Raw genomic sequence first — 13357 nt, 5'->3', positions numbered from 1 at the left:
GCAACAAGATCAGAACTTTAGCAATGGCCAGAAAGAGAAAACACACAGAACCAACGGAGCCAGCACAGCAGGAGCAGCAGCCAGACGATACATCACCATCCGACAACACATCAAATACCGCGACTTCAACAACAGCAGATCCTGTACAAACAGATCCCGTACAAACCCCAAAGGATGACGCAGCGGACCAAAAGGCAAAATTGGCCGCTCAAATGGCGAGACTAAAGAAACTCAAAAAGCTGCGGGTATATTTACTGCTTATTTCATAGAGAGTTGGTTGCTGGGATCAGGACAGCTGACAAGTTGAACTTTCAAATAGAGCGAGTCGGAACGATTGAATCGGGAGGACGTCAAAGCAGAGTATAGGAAGAAGCAAGAGAACCCTCGAGAAGCTGTGCGAATTGAAAGGAAGAAGGAAAAGGCGGAAAAATTGCTGGAGAAAGAGGTTGGAACAAGTTTGTTGTGCAGTATCTAGGATGGATGAGGAAGCTCAACTTGTCCTTTGCTCTTACAGACGGTTGAAATGGCTGGGGAGGATTATGCCCGACAAAAAGCCCTCCACTACACAGCCGAGCAAGTGGAAGCCTGGAACGAAAAACAGCAACAAAAGGAAAAGAACGCCAACAACGCATTTACAGATTACGCCCAAGCGCAGGCCAAAAAGTACGATAAACTCGTCCGAGAGCTGAAACCCAATTTGATAGAATATGCCGAACAACGTGCAGCGGTGGTGGCTACTGAGGGAGGCGAGAGCAGCTTTTACCGGGATGCAGATTCATTGGCTTATGCGAACCCGGACGGTAAGCCGAGCAGGGAGGCGGTTGAGAGACTGGTCCAGGATTTACAGAAGCAGTACGTACCAGTCACTCAAGAACACTGCATTTTTAATTCGTCCCGTACTGAATTGCTGACCGATTTTTAGGGAACAGGCGCGAAGCAAATTCTCCCGACGACGGGCGTTTGATGACGATGACGAAGTGTACGTATATTCTCGTACGATTGATGACCTTTTGGTTGGCTTCGCTGACTTGTCCTCCTCAGTACCTACATCAACGAACGCAATATGCAGTTCAACAAAAAGATTGCACGATCATATGATAAATACACTGCAGAAATTAAAGGCAACTTTGAGAGAGGGACAGCTCTCTAGTTTTTGTGTAAATACAAATACGATATATAATCTTGTACAATTGTCCGAAAGTCTTACAGAGTCTATTACTTCCCATAGTCCAATAGAATGTTCATTCCGACAAACGGAATAACCCTTCTAAAACTCTCGCAACTCCATCCTCGTCATTTGGAGGACACACAAAGCCCGCCACATCTTTGGCCCTCTGGACTGCATTTCCCATCGCAACCCCCATCCCGACTTCACGAAGCATCTCCACATCATTCTCCCCATCCCCAAAAGCCAAGACTGCATCCAGTCCGACCTCTTCGCCCAGCTTGCCAGTCTCGCATAACACTGCCAATGCATGAGCTTTGGTAGCATCCGTGTGCATGACTTCCAACCGCTCAGGACCCGTACGCACGAGCATGGTCGTTGAAGTTGGTCTCAAAGTATCAGAGTCCAGCTCGGATCGGATTCGATCGACTTTTTGGTGATCCATGCTTACGAACGCCAGCTTATGGGCTTTGACAACGCCTTCCGCTACTCCATTGACAAACTCTTGCACATCCCTTTGAACAAGGACAGTGGGCTCACCGGACTCTTTCATAAAATCGAAAACAGGATCCTTGGTCACTGTGGTCAAAATTTCGTCCCCACTATAAACAATAACGGTATATCCCCTCTTTAAACCCCAATCCAAGTACCATCGCGCATCAGCACACTTGACAGGTCGCTCGTACAAGACCTCCAGATCTGTCCCTCCGTCTACATCAGGAACTTCTTCGCCTGCCAGCGCTCCATTTAGGTACACTCCTACGGGTCTATGCACCGTCGCAAGTAAAGGCGATATATTTCCTGCAGCTGATCTCGGCCGCCCTGTTGCAAAGAGAATGTGAATATCTGGATGCCTTTTGCGGAGGACGGAGAACGTTGATATAGTTCGGGGCGAGGGTGTGTGTGTGGGGAGAAGAGTCGTGCCGTCCATGTCACTGGTGGGGCTGCGTGAGAAGACATGATAGCGAGTTGGAATGATTGAGATGACTTACCAGGCGATGGCTTTTACACGAGAGGAATCGAGTCCTTGTGGAAATTTGGTTATTGGTGGGTGAGTGCTCGGTGTGGTCATGCTGGTTACTCTTTCAGCCGGATTTGGATGGGGATCTCAGTGCAAGATGGGGGCTATGGCAGTGCGAGCGACAAGAGCGGAACCTACAGTCACGTGGCCCATTTATTAGTCATCAGCAAATTCGATCGTCCGACCAGCGCATCTTTGTTACTGTATTTCAACGATGGTTGCGCGGATGCCTTTCAACGGAACCTATTGCTTTACGAACATGAGCGCTGGTGAATCCCATGTCTTAGGGGATGCTTTACTCAATGCGTATCACTAGAAACTTCTTTTCTCAACGACAATAGATTGTCGATCCATCCTGGGGCAAACACCTCACGAGCAACGTCTACTAGGTGCCGGATAATAAGTCCTTTCGTTACATGAATGACCAACTTGTGCTCGGCATATTATGGGTCCGCCAATGAGAAAGGCAGGGAAAAAGAAAACATGATTGTTGGATATCCCAGAAATGAATTTGAGGCACATCTTATATCAAATATAATTGACCGTGGGCAGTACAATTATTATCATCCAAGCGATGAACTTGGTCCAAAATGTACAACGAAAATACGACATGCAGCCGCTCACATTCCAATCCCAAACACACCCGTGGGCCGCTTCAGTAAATGCAATCAGTAAATGTTTCATTAAATACCAAAAGAAACACGTAGTTACCTGTGCAGGGGGCTGATATCGAGGGTACGATCCTATATGTACAGCCAAAAGGGCCAAATATTACCACCTTTTCATTTCTGTACGAATAAATGAACAGTGACTCAAGGAACGTACCGAGGACGCGCACATGCGAAGCAAATTCCTCCAGGTTCTTTATGGCGTTTGCCAGGGGTGCATCCAACGAACTACCGTCAACATCAATATACTGGGACACAATCAAGTATGAGTGGATACAGACAAGGATCTTCCAGAAAATATCATGACTACGTACCAGGACATATTCCCACGGCTTTGACAGCTGGATTGACCTCGTGGACGGCCGTGACTCGATCTTTGAGATGCTGCATTCCGCGATAAGATAAGATGTCAGTAACATCATCTTTCACGCGGCAAGTACATCAAACCGTGAACACTCACTTGATGTCCCTCAGCGCAAATGCTGAAATGGCTTTATGGAACATCCCAACCTGATTCTTCAGCCATAGCGATATGCTCGTTCGTGGGTCCTGGTGCCGTTCCGGTTGAATCGGCGTACGGGATATGAGCACATAGCGGGTGACGGTGTTCTCATCGTCTTCGATGCCTTCTTTGAGTATATTGAGATTGTAGATATTTGCAGCTCGGGCACCGGCAATAGCTGCTCTGCATGCATGGGTTAAGTGGGATCTATCGGATAAATCTTGTAATCAGAAAAGTTTGCCTACGTTGTTGTGAGCTTCTCCCTTTCGATACTAGCAGCACTGGAGGCAGTATCTTGTGCTTGAGTAATCGCAATTCGTTTATCCAGGTTCGCAAGGAACTTGCGGCACTGGTCAATAACGTATGGGTGGGATTTGATTTGAGTGATATCTTCCAATTTGACTTCGGGAAGTGCTACAAGACTTGTATTGTTGTAAGTTTTTGGAACAAACCGCTGCATGCTCTGTAGTGGACGTGTTACCAGTGCTTTTCGTGGTACTGGTATTCTCCTACAATGTACAAGGAGTGTCGGAGGAGGAGATCGTATGTAAAACTGCTGGGATGAGCGGACTGAACTGTTTATGAAACCATTCATGACGTGTCAATACGTACTGAAAGGTTCCCGTAGAGGAATTCTCAATGGGAATAAGACCATACTGCACAGACTGGTTCTGAATTGCATCGAAAACCTTGTTTTTCAAAAGACCTTTCAACCCGTGCCTTTTCCAGCATCTTGAACTCAAACTCGACAAACCTCGGCAAACGTTTCGAACCCAACCGGCTCGACGGCATTGCCCGCCCAACGTGCCTGAGATCCAAACAACTCCACCAGAGCACCCTCCGAATATGCGCCTTTCTGGCCTTGGAAGCCCACCTTTACGCCAGTCATTGTTCACCACAAACGCGCGGTCAGAAGGACGTTTTGCTTGTAACGCGATGGGACAGAGCTCAGATGACTCATCAAAATGCTAAGCCACGCGTTTCGGGCAAAGGGAGGAATGGAGGGCAAGAAAGCGGCTCAACCCTGCGAGCAGCAAGAAAGTGGAAACGACATCTATCATCTTCTCTTGACCCATCGACAAAGCGTCTGTCCGTCGACACGGTTGAGAGTAAAGGAATCGATACGTAAAAACGAGAACGAGAGGAAGACCGAAAGGAAACCGAGAATGGTAAGGGAGCGAATCCACGTTTTTTGAGCTTGCAAATAAACATGAAACCAGAAGTTGTTGACTATATACCCAACTAGCCCCGTCGACCTCCTCCTGGTGGACACACTAGCATCGTCTTTGGTGACGATACGACTTCAGTTCCATGGCGATCCACAAGCCAAGCGGCTGCGGCGGAAGCTCGAACGCCACCGCCGTCCCGACCTGCAACACCTCCAAAGACAGCGACGGAACCGTGGCAGGGGAGGAAGAATAAAAGCACAGTATTTGGAAATGACACGCAGGACGTGTCAGATGGAATCGACAAGTTGTCAATCTCAAAGAAAAGTGGGAGATCTCCGGGTGGAAAGAGTACCATGGGATCTATCCTACAAACCAAGGAAAAGGATGCAAAGCCGTCTCCGCCCACGGCTCCCTCCACCTCTAGGCCTTCAGGGAGCATTGTCCCATTAGGGGAAGACGAACGGATCCGTCGCCCAGCGAAACGTCAACTAGGTGATCCAGGACACAGAAGCTCTGTCGCTCTGGGTTCGCAGACACCGTCGCCTCCGCCAACACGCCCACAATCACCAACGGAGTCTCCGCGCTCCAAACCCGCCTCCCTCCGAGTCTCATCTCCTGGAAAGCATTTCCAAAGCTCCATTACCTTTGGGGACGATGATCCTCCACAGCCAGAGTTCAGCCCAAGAAAACATAAGCCGGGCAGAAGAAACCTTGCCCCACCTGGAGGTGGTAATAGCACACTTTCATTGGCCGAATTTGCTGGTGGTGTGGCCGTAGACACTAAAGCCAGTCCCAAGAGGGAACGTGTAGACCCGGCGTCGATTAGCGGCAGTGCTGGCAGAACGACAGGTAAACACCGAGTTTACTAGTAGTTTGCGTGGGATTTCCCACTGTAGATAATGGCCGTGAACGGGAACTCTTCCTCTATTATGATTTGATATGCCAAGAAGGGCTTCATCCTGTTTCCTTTTCGTAGATTTCTTAGACGGCATAGTTTTAAGTAGAATAAAACACCTCCTGCTCAAGTTAAGCGTTGTGTGCCTCATCAATACAGCCCGTGATTCTTCTACCTGCATGCGTCCCCATCAACCAATATTGCTCTATACCCCTCCCCATAGCACCCCTTGTCCGGTCTTTCTCCATCCCTCGAAACAATCACTCGATCCAATCTGCCCAACAACTCCCAACAAAGCGCCCAATCCGGGGCCTTGCAAGGTGGATCCTCTTTTGGTACCCCATTCGGATCCAATCGTTCCGCCAAGGCCTTCTCGATCTCGTCCACCATGCTCTGCACCACTGCAGCTGGGTCAGACTCATCCAGGCCTCGCAATGCACGGACTCGGTCCCGTCGCCGTCGCCATCGGCTTTGCCGGCTCCGCTCTGAAGGATCAGTTCGCCGTAACCGGCGTCGCAGTCGAGCCGTCGAGTCAAAGGGGGGAAGATCAAACAAGAGGGGTGGAGGATGGGCGGATGTAACAAGCTCAATCAAAGTGGAATCAACGAGCCATCGTTCTAATGCCTCGTTCGCCCCTGGATGCCCTCTCCCCCCCTCTCCTTCGTCTTCCACGTCGGGTTTGTCCTCTTCCTCCTCGTCATCATCCTCTACATCCCATGACGACCGCACAGGACGGCGTCCTCCCAGCAACAATGGTATATCCGCACCTGGAACGTAACGAGCATGACGTGCTGCCCTCCCAGCTTGCTCCACGAGATCGGTTGGGCCGAGGTCCATGCTCGGGCCGTCTCGGATAGAAGCGATTTGGGATGTTACTTGTGAGATGAGGTCGGTTATGGTTGCTGCAGGGAGGGTCATATCGTGAACGTGAACATCGGGCATCGTGTTAACGTTGCTGACAAGGACATGCAAGGACGTAATGTCCCAAGGCTGGTTCTCCCGAGTTGCTTTGAAAAGCCGTCATCGAGTCACGTGCGCCGAAGTCGGCTGAACGTGTTGGTAAGCGCCTCGTTTGTCATGCTGAGATTCTTTGCCACTCGCCAAGACGCTCCAGATTGCACATTGAGGCCAAATGGTTTGCAAAAAGTGTATGTAATAGGCTCGATATTCTCAGTCCTGTCCCATCTAACACTCTTTGCATCACAGGCGAGAAGAAACTTGCAACCCTAGCGGCTCCTGACAAATGGAAAGAGGGATCTCGTAATTCAACAGCAGGCACTGAAGGCCGCAAAGTGAATGAAAACAAGCTCTTATCTTCCAAGAAGAACAAATTCATGCCTTATGAGACCAAGTGTCGGATTTGCAAGAGTCGAGTTCATCAGTCGGGAAGTCATTATTGTCAAGGGTGTGCATACAAAAATGGTGAGATCACTGTGGTCGCAAGGTGCTGGCATCGATAGTTTGGAATAAAATGTAACTACTACGACAGGAATATGTGCAATGTGCGGAACACAGATCCTTGATACATCTGGATACAAGATGGCGTCAAAGTGAACGAATTGATTACTATCGCCGCTGGAGATGGAGTGCGGAAAAGTGACGAATGTATATATCTGGTGCGGATTCGACTTTGATAAAGCAGAATCCGATGCAGTTGACTTGTATAAATTGAACTAATTACACTATAATATATGATATACGACCGATGATAGATTTAACATTCTAGAAATCAAGAAGAATAATACTGCTGGCAACGCTTACAGGTGGATGCTATGCATCTTCTGGACCACTACCTGCTATTTGACGCCCGGGAATAGCAATCTCTTCACCGGATCGCCGTCATGGCCGTTAGACTCGTTGGGGTCCATCCTCCTTTCCTTGCTCTCATCGCCCTTGTAGCAAGCCTAAGGCAACAAGCCACAAACTGATCGTGCCAAATATGGGCATTTCAAGCCATGACCATCAGTCACGTGAAACTGCTCCAAAGGTGACACGAGATTGAAAAGCGTTTTGTCCGAATCGGCCAGACATAGAAGAAAGCTAAAAAGTTGCATTTATTGGCCATCGTCGTCGTCGTCGTTGTCGTGCTGTGTTGGGGTATTAAACTGCTGGCGAGAACACTCAAGTGCAGATGTGTTTATGAATGAGAATAAAAGGACGCTTGCGTTGCTTTTTGAATAGGAAGCGAACTGGGAGGCGGAAACCAAACAAAATTCCCGAGTTTCGGATTCCCCAACCAGCGCGACTTTTGGTTTCTATTTTCTACCTTTTGAACTTTGCTTTTGATACGTAACGAGTTACTCTTTCTCGTCGTCGTCGTCGTCGTCTCCATTCCTTTTTGCAAACCATTTGTTGGTGAAAGTTCCTTTGCAGTCCGTGGCTTTCTCCTTGTGCTGCTCCCCAAAAGCAAACAAAAAAAAGACGCGTGCGAACAGTTTTTTGGGTCCTCGTCCGAAAGGGGCCGCCATTCGGACGAACTGAGTCCAGACAAGACGGTCGGGCTTTGAAGGCATTTATTCTACCTTACTCTTCCCATACGGCCTTTGGTTCCCATCTCGTGCGCATCGAGTCGTTTCTTGGTCTTGTGCATGACGGTGTGAAGAAGGTAGGTGAGTCTCCGGGTCGTGTCGATAGGGGCTATCCATACGATTGTTTGGTCTATGTTGGTAGACAAGGTGCTCCGACGTTTGTCTCCAATAACAATGTGTCGTGTATGCCCTTAGGGAATGGACTTGGTGTTGCTGCTAAAGTCCCTCACAGTCTGGTGGCCGTTTGTTGCTTGAGCATCGTCCCTTTCTTCGGCACTGGCTGATTCTCTCATGTTTCTTTCGACAGGTCGGGAAAAACAACGCCTTGAATATACTTGGTTTACCATTATATTCTAGGACCCATTCAGTAAACGGGTTAACAAAATTTGAGAGAGGACTGTTTATTGTGAACACATTGTTCTGCCCTCCCACCTTAACGGCCCTTGCAGCCGTTTCAAGGTCTACAGTTCCGTCAAAATTCCAGCCAAGCAAGACTACCTCCTGCCTTCCGACGCCGCGCAGACTCTTCTTGCGCTTCATCAACAACCAACTTTAAGCGATCCTTGGACGAGTGCACAAGAGACGGACGGTTGGCACGCTTCTGGTTTTGATTCAGTCGACTCGGAGGGCGTTCATTTGCCTCTTTGCCGGTCGGACCCTGAAGAATTGCTTGACGCTCTGCACAAGCTCAGTCCAGTTCGCTTGCCGCCTACACCTGATCGCGTTCGGCACTCACGGTCTATAGGACAACAAAGCTTTCAGACACCTCGGAAGCCTCGACCGCTTCCCACTGACACCAGAGCCAAGGCAAACAAACGAGGTTTGAATCATGATTGTAGCAAGAATTGATATGGCGGTGATTAAACTTTTTTTTCCATCAACAGGACCCCCTTCACCCGCCCCTTCATCTCCCACCATTCAGGAATATCAGGCAACGGACTCTCACGACCATCTCGAGCGAGCTTTACCCTCTCCGGAGCGGGAAGCAAGCCGGCGGTCGGCGAATACCGAACGCAAACAAAGCTCACGAAAGTCCGGGAAGAAAAAGAGTGAAATCAAGCTAATACCGTGGCAGAAGCCTCCGAATATGGGCGATGGAGACGCGGCGGCCCTTGATGAGCACAAATTGCGTATCCTCAACGAGACTAAAAATGTATCGTCTTTTGTGGTCATTGGCCAGACCCTTCACAAGCTTTATTATGAAGATAAGCTGATGAAAACCCAAAAGGAATTTTTGGAATGGACAAAGGCCCACTTGGGATTTTCCAAATCGACCACGTATGAGTACATAATATCGTACCGGATCTATTCTGACATTGCTTCAAAGCTGTCAAAGGAATATCGGCCCCCCATGTATCAGTCACATTGTCAGCTGCTGTCCAAAGTCCCACAAAAGAAATTGGTGGAGACTTGGATGGATGTTTGCAGGCAGGCTCCTAATGGCGTTATAACTACAGCATTTCTGGAAATGTATTTGGAAAAGCATAATCTTAAAGTTCCCAAAGCTCGCATATCTGCTGCGGAGCAGGAAAAGGCGAACGAAGGCTCGGGATCGCCATACAGTACGGTTACGTTCTCCCAAGGCTCTAGTTCGGCACAAGATGGACGAGGAGGTCATGGCAAGTCGGCCAATGGAGTCCAGGAAGCCAGTGGAGGAAGTGGCAGTCGGCGACGAAGTTCTGTTTCGACGCCTGGGCATGTTAATGGGCATCATGGTGTGCACGCAGCCAAGCCGGGCAAACATGCCCGCGACGAAGATGGTGAACCAGAATGTACACAACGAAGGCGCACCGAACCTGATGGATCTCAGGAGATGCATTTCCCGCCAATTACTCAACCACCGCCACCAAATGCACCCATATCCATTCCTATCCCGGTGACGGTTCCACCACCTTTGCCCAGTGCAACGACCAGTAACTTGTCCGATGGCGATCTATCGGATGAAAATTCGCGACCGCGACTGCCTTTCAATGATGGTTTCATTTTCGAGCTGAGCAAGAACGTGGTCCTTGGGCAGCAATTTGATATGGTTATGCAAACAGTGCGGGACTTTAAGGCGGCCGAACAGCAGTCATGGTTTGGTCGACTGTGGTGTAACCTCTCTGGCATTCGACCGTTCTCGACAACACAGATTTACGGCAGCCCGACTTCACACCACGCCTCGTTTGAGGGCGGATTGGAGCGGCTTTTGCAAATCATTTTCACCAAATTTGCAAATAAAGAGTTCGTCGAAGGACTTTTTCTGCTGAAAGCAGAGTTTGGAGCGGATTGGTTTACCCCCATTCTGCAGCATCCTTACTGTATTTTGCGACATAACAATCCGCCCATGACGCATGTACCCGCCCCTCATCCTCCTCCCCAACATGCGGATGGTGAACATGATCAATCCACCGATCGGGATCAGAAGGAGGCAATTAAACATTCGACATTAGCGGTGTCTCCTCCACCTCCGCCTTTGCCGCAGCCATACGAGAGTTTTGTCATGTTCTATTTGGGACCTAATATCAAAGATTTCTGTACAGTGTTTCGCTCTGTTGGATTGGTGCCTGGAATCAACAGTTGGTGCGTAGCAAAAATTGTGTCATGAAATATTGATAAGTCGCAACTCATATTTATGTTCTGTTTTCAGGTCACCCGACCATATGCACAACATGATGGCACTCTTCATACCCACACCTGCCCCGGCCCCAGAGACCGTCGAAGCCTCAGCAGAAATGCAAAATTCTTTGAGCGAGGCGGCGAGTGCTTTGGTCGAAATTGCCAGCATTGCGGGGATGAGTGGATCTCAACCATCTTCAGGGGAACCTGAGGGCGAACCGGAAGCGAGACAACATTCACAAGAGGTCAAACCGGAGGATGAGGCTGATGAAGAATAAGGTGAGTTTACGTCGACGAGCGGGATGTCGGTAGGAGTTTGGGCTGATATCTTTGTTTTTGCGTATATGTTAGGGCGGGAAGCATTTGGTTTCGGTTAGTTCAAGCAAACATCTGTTATACCCTTGCATGTTCTATCCTTTAGATCGAGACATGGCGACATTTTTCTGTTTTTTCTTTTGGGGGATTTGAGGGGTTCGTTGATTAGCGAGGACGTTCTTTGGTGGGATGGGATTGATACTTTTCTGTTTTTTTTTTCCACGCATTTTTTTTTGTTTTTGTTTTAACTGAAACTGGGTAGAAGACTTGTTTGGGGGTAGAACTTGTGTTGTCTGCTTGATTAGGTGTGGTTTGATGGGTGGAGAAATGGATCGTTTTCAGCATTCCTTTATGATTTTCCTTTGAACTTTTACGTTTCCGCCATCTCATGAACTGTTGATGAGCAATACAGTTTTTGTGGATTTCCGTTTACGTTTCCTGGCGATGTAGATAAATGGAAACTTTATAATATCCTACCCAATTTTTGGCGTCTTTGGGCTCGTTACCAGCTGGGTCCTTGACCATCATCCTTCCTGCCCCATCGGACAAAACCTACCACCAGATGACCCCTCGCTTGATGGTCTAGCGGCTACTGGGCTTGAACTCTCCCAATGACAAGTTTCGGCAACAAAGTTTCTTGAAAGCAGGTTGTACGGCATTTCATTGATCGTTGTAAAAAACAGGGATAAAAATGCTTCGTGATAGGGTTTGTCGTTCTTGAATGCCAAGCGGTATAGCCCCTATCCGTATATTGGACCAGCAACATGGTGCTGGGATTAGTGAGCTTGCACTCTTATTGTTTTAAAAGAGGTGGATTTTAGTGGTCGCTCCTTATAAGAATATGCAACCTCTACAACGCTTCATATCAAAGTCAAATACGTTTTGGAAGCTTGAATCTTTCAAACGAATCTGGGATTTATATTGGCAGTGATACCCCACCTTTTCAGTGTATCTTTCAATTAGCTTTCTAAAGGAAAACACAGGGTGTGGTCTATAGGAGTTCGAAGGGGTGGTTATGTAGTCTCTGAGAGCTCTACATGTTCTTTGCATCTTACCGCTGAAAAGTAACTAATAGACAGAGGAAACGTTGTTGTTGATTATCCATTTCAAAACCTTAGATGTCATTATGCATTTTTGTTTTTCAACCTTTATTTCGATGCCCTGCCTATTCTGTATCTCCACAGAATGTTGGTAGGTAAATCTATGAGATGTTGCAGCTGTTTGGCCACGTCGCAAATGATCAGCTCTGGAATCTTCAAAAGTGGAAATCTTCTTTCAAAGGCGGACTTTTTCACAAGACTTTTTTGAGCAATTATCAGTATTACTCAAATGTAGCGCTTTTCAGGACCTTTTTCTTTAAAACCAGAAATAAAAGGAATCTACACAAAGTAGCAGCGGGACTGCTGGTCAACACAGCAATGTTACCAATCATCATGTACATTGTCGCTATACCTGGGTAACTCCATTGTAAATGCCGTACTACATACCATATTTTAATACCTGACCTTTTAATATGGGACTAGACTTCAGCTTGATTTATCTTTGGATTTTCGCCTACTGGTCGTCGTAACCTCCTCTATGCCATGGCCAAAACCGCTTAGTTGTGTCGCTGCGGATTACCCATCTTTTTAGTTTCAACCGGGTGCTATGGATGGCAATGGAGGGGGCCCCGAATTTTGATTATCCGGATTCATTGAGATCAACGAGAATCTTGAGGATTAGTATCTTGGGTATCGGGATGAGTATCCCATCGAACGATGTCCAAATAGTAGGGCTCGGATATCAGTTGAGTAATGCTTTGCGGCACAAATGGTATCTTATGCATGTCAAAGATAGGTAGCACGAATCTCGACACCCATCATCGAGGATAACGTCTTTCGGACGAGCGGTTTAATGGACATTTGCCGTCAAACGGTGAAAGATATATTTTAGGTTTGCCTTATTATCAGGATTCAATATTGCGATTCGTTACCATGTAGTATGTGAGCTTTTCGGAGAAGAGTGGCGATTCGAAGCTGGCAAACTAATGGGTGCCTTGATCCTTTTTCTTCACGAAAATACCGAGGCCCTCACTTTTCGCTTGAGGTAGCATTTGTATGTTCCATGAGGGTAACAGTGTAATGACTCGTATTTAACACGGCATATTTAGTCTGATGATCTGCGGGATGATAGGATTGATAATAGACCTACTTTATTACAGGATTTTGTTTTGGACTAGCTATATTGAATCCATAGTGGTAGTTATTTCTGCCGGTGAACTAAGAGTATCTTGTTTTATACCATATCCCTTTTTCTTTTGTAACTACTTGAATAAAGTCGGGATATCGTCAGGAGAAGCACTTGTAAATCGCGGCCTGTACATGGAAGAGTTCCGACATCTAATAAACTGTGTGCTGGAGAATACTGCGGATACAGAATGTGTAAAAGAGTAACAGGAAGTGTAGGTAACCTTTCTAATTCATATTTATGAAGGCTTCCGGCAACCGTCAAGGTGCT

General features: G+C 47.6%; 6 protein-coding genes across 6 annotated transcripts; 3 read left to right on the top strand and 3 right to left on the bottom strand.

The window, feature by feature from the left end:
- The first annotated feature begins 2 nt into the window (after window positions 1-2).
- SPPG_05992 (uncharacterized protein) lies at window positions 3-1219 on the top strand. The gene is made up of 5 exons (XM_016754196.1): window positions 3-245; window positions 320-445; window positions 515-852; window positions 923-979; window positions 1042-1219. The coding sequence occupies exons 1-5, from the start codon at window positions 24-26 to the stop codon at window positions 1148-1150; spliced, it is 852 nt and encodes a 283-aa protein (XP_016607081.1). The 5' UTR covers window positions 3-23; the 3' UTR covers window positions 1151-1219.
- On the bottom strand, window positions 1121-2268 carry SPPG_05991 (cof-like hydrolase). Its single transcript, XM_016754195.1, has 2 exons — window positions 2158-2268; window positions 1121-2100 (listed from the first exon to the last, which is right to left on the bottom strand). Exons 1-2 carry the CDS (start codon window positions 2235-2237, stop codon window positions 1242-1244), a joined length of 939 nt encoding a protein of 312 aa, XP_016607080.1. The 5' UTR covers window positions 2238-2268; the 3' UTR covers window positions 1121-1241.
- A 410-nt stretch (window positions 2269-2678) lies between these two features.
- Window positions 2679-4263, bottom strand: SPPG_05990 (uncharacterized protein). Its single transcript, XM_016754194.1, has 9 exons — window positions 4111-4263; window positions 3969-4045; window positions 3838-3909; window positions 3602-3778; window positions 3315-3539; window positions 3169-3238; window positions 3012-3102; window positions 2898-2929; window positions 2679-2839 (listed from the first exon to the last, which is right to left on the bottom strand). Exons 1-9 carry the CDS (start codon window positions 4243-4245, stop codon window positions 2807-2809), a joined length of 912 nt encoding a protein of 303 aa, XP_016607079.1. The 5' UTR covers window positions 4246-4263; the 3' UTR covers window positions 2679-2806.
- A 58-nt stretch (window positions 4264-4321) lies between these two features.
- On the top strand, window positions 4322-5599 carry SPPG_05989 (uncharacterized protein; the record flags this gene model as incomplete). The annotated part of the gene is made up of 2 exons (XM_016754193.1): window positions 4322-4525; window positions 4603-5599. The coding sequence occupies 2 exons, from the start codon at window positions 4322-4324 to the stop codon at window positions 5392-5394; spliced, it is 996 nt and encodes a 331-aa protein (XP_016607078.1). The 3' UTR covers window positions 5395-5599.
- On the bottom strand, window positions 5275-6430 carry SPPG_05988 (uncharacterized protein). Its single transcript, XM_016754192.1, has one exon. It carries the CDS (start codon window positions 6360-6362, stop codon window positions 5592-5594), a length of 771 nt encoding a protein of 256 aa, XP_016607077.1. The 5' UTR covers window positions 6363-6430; the 3' UTR covers window positions 5275-5591.
- Window positions 6431-7575: 1145 nt separating this feature from the next.
- SPPG_05986 (uncharacterized protein) lies at window positions 7576-11387 on the top strand. The gene is made up of 5 exons (XM_016754191.1): window positions 7576-8025; window positions 8256-8768; window positions 8833-10510; window positions 10578-10825; window positions 10898-11387. The coding sequence occupies exons 3-4, from the start codon at window positions 9036-9038 to the stop codon at window positions 10822-10824; spliced, it is 1722 nt and encodes a 573-aa protein (XP_016607076.1). The 5' UTR covers window positions 7576-8025; window positions 8256-8768; window positions 8833-9035; the 3' UTR covers window position 10825; window positions 10898-11387.
- The last annotated feature ends 1970 nt before the right edge of the window (window positions 11388-13357 follow it).

The sequence above is a fragment of the Spizellomyces punctatus genome (genome assembly GCF_000182565.1).
Source record: "Spizellomyces punctatus DAOM BR117 chromosome Unknown supercont1.10, whole genome shotgun sequence".
Taxonomy (NCBI): domain Eukaryota; kingdom Fungi; phylum Chytridiomycota; class Chytridiomycetes; order Spizellomycetales; family Spizellomycetaceae; genus Spizellomyces; species Spizellomyces punctatus.
This window is presented reverse-complemented; position numbering and strand designations above follow the sequence as displayed.

What these genes read in the sequence shown, in the direction of transcription:
- SPPG_05992 (XM_016754196.1), top strand. Translation starts at nt 24, where the DNA reads ATGGCCAGAAAGAGAAAACACACAGAACCAACGGAGCCAGCACAGCAG. An exon ending in AGAAACTCAAAAAGCTGCGG is followed by an intron (nt 246 to 319) that starts GTATATTTACTG and finishes ACTTTCAAATAG; the next exon opens with AGCGAGTCGGAACGATTGAA. An exon ending in TTTGATGACGATGACGAAGT is followed by an intron (nt 980 to 1,041) that starts GTACGTATATTC and finishes TGTCCTCCTCAG; the next exon opens with TACCTACATCAACGAACGCA.
- SPPG_05991 (XM_016754195.1), bottom strand. Translation starts at nt 2,237, where the DNA reads ATGACCACACCGAGCACTCACCCACCAATAACCAAATTTCCACAAGGA. An exon ending in CGTGTAAAAGCCATCGCCTG is followed by an intron (nt 2,101 to 2,157) that starts GTAAGTCATCTC and finishes CAGCCCCACCAG; the next exon opens with TGACATGGACGGCACGACTC.
- SPPG_05990 (XM_016754194.1), bottom strand. Translation starts at nt 4,245, where the DNA reads ATGACTGGCGTAAAGGTGGGCTTCCAAGGCCAGAAAGGCGCATATTCG. An exon ending in TCCTCTACGGGAACCTTTCA is followed by an intron (nt 3,910 to 3,968) that starts GTACGTATTGAC and finishes TCATCCCAGCAG; the next exon opens with TTTTACATACGATCTCCTCC. An exon ending in AGGGAGAAGCTCACAACAAC is followed by an intron (nt 3,540 to 3,601) that starts GTAGGCAAACTT and finishes CCATGCATGCAG; the next exon opens with AGCAGCTATTGCCGGTGCCC.
- SPPG_05988 (XM_016754192.1), bottom strand. Translation starts at nt 6,362, where the DNA reads ATGCCCGATGTTCACGTTCACGATATGACCCTCCCTGCAGCAACCATA.
- SPPG_05986 (XM_016754191.1), top strand. Translation starts at nt 9,036, where the DNA reads ATGGGCGATGGAGACGCGGCGGCCCTTGATGAGCACAAATTGCGTATC. An exon ending in GTGCCTGGAATCAACAGTTG is followed by an intron (nt 10,511 to 10,577) that starts GTGCGTAGCAAA and finishes TTCTGTTTTCAG; the next exon opens with GTCACCCGACCATATGCACA.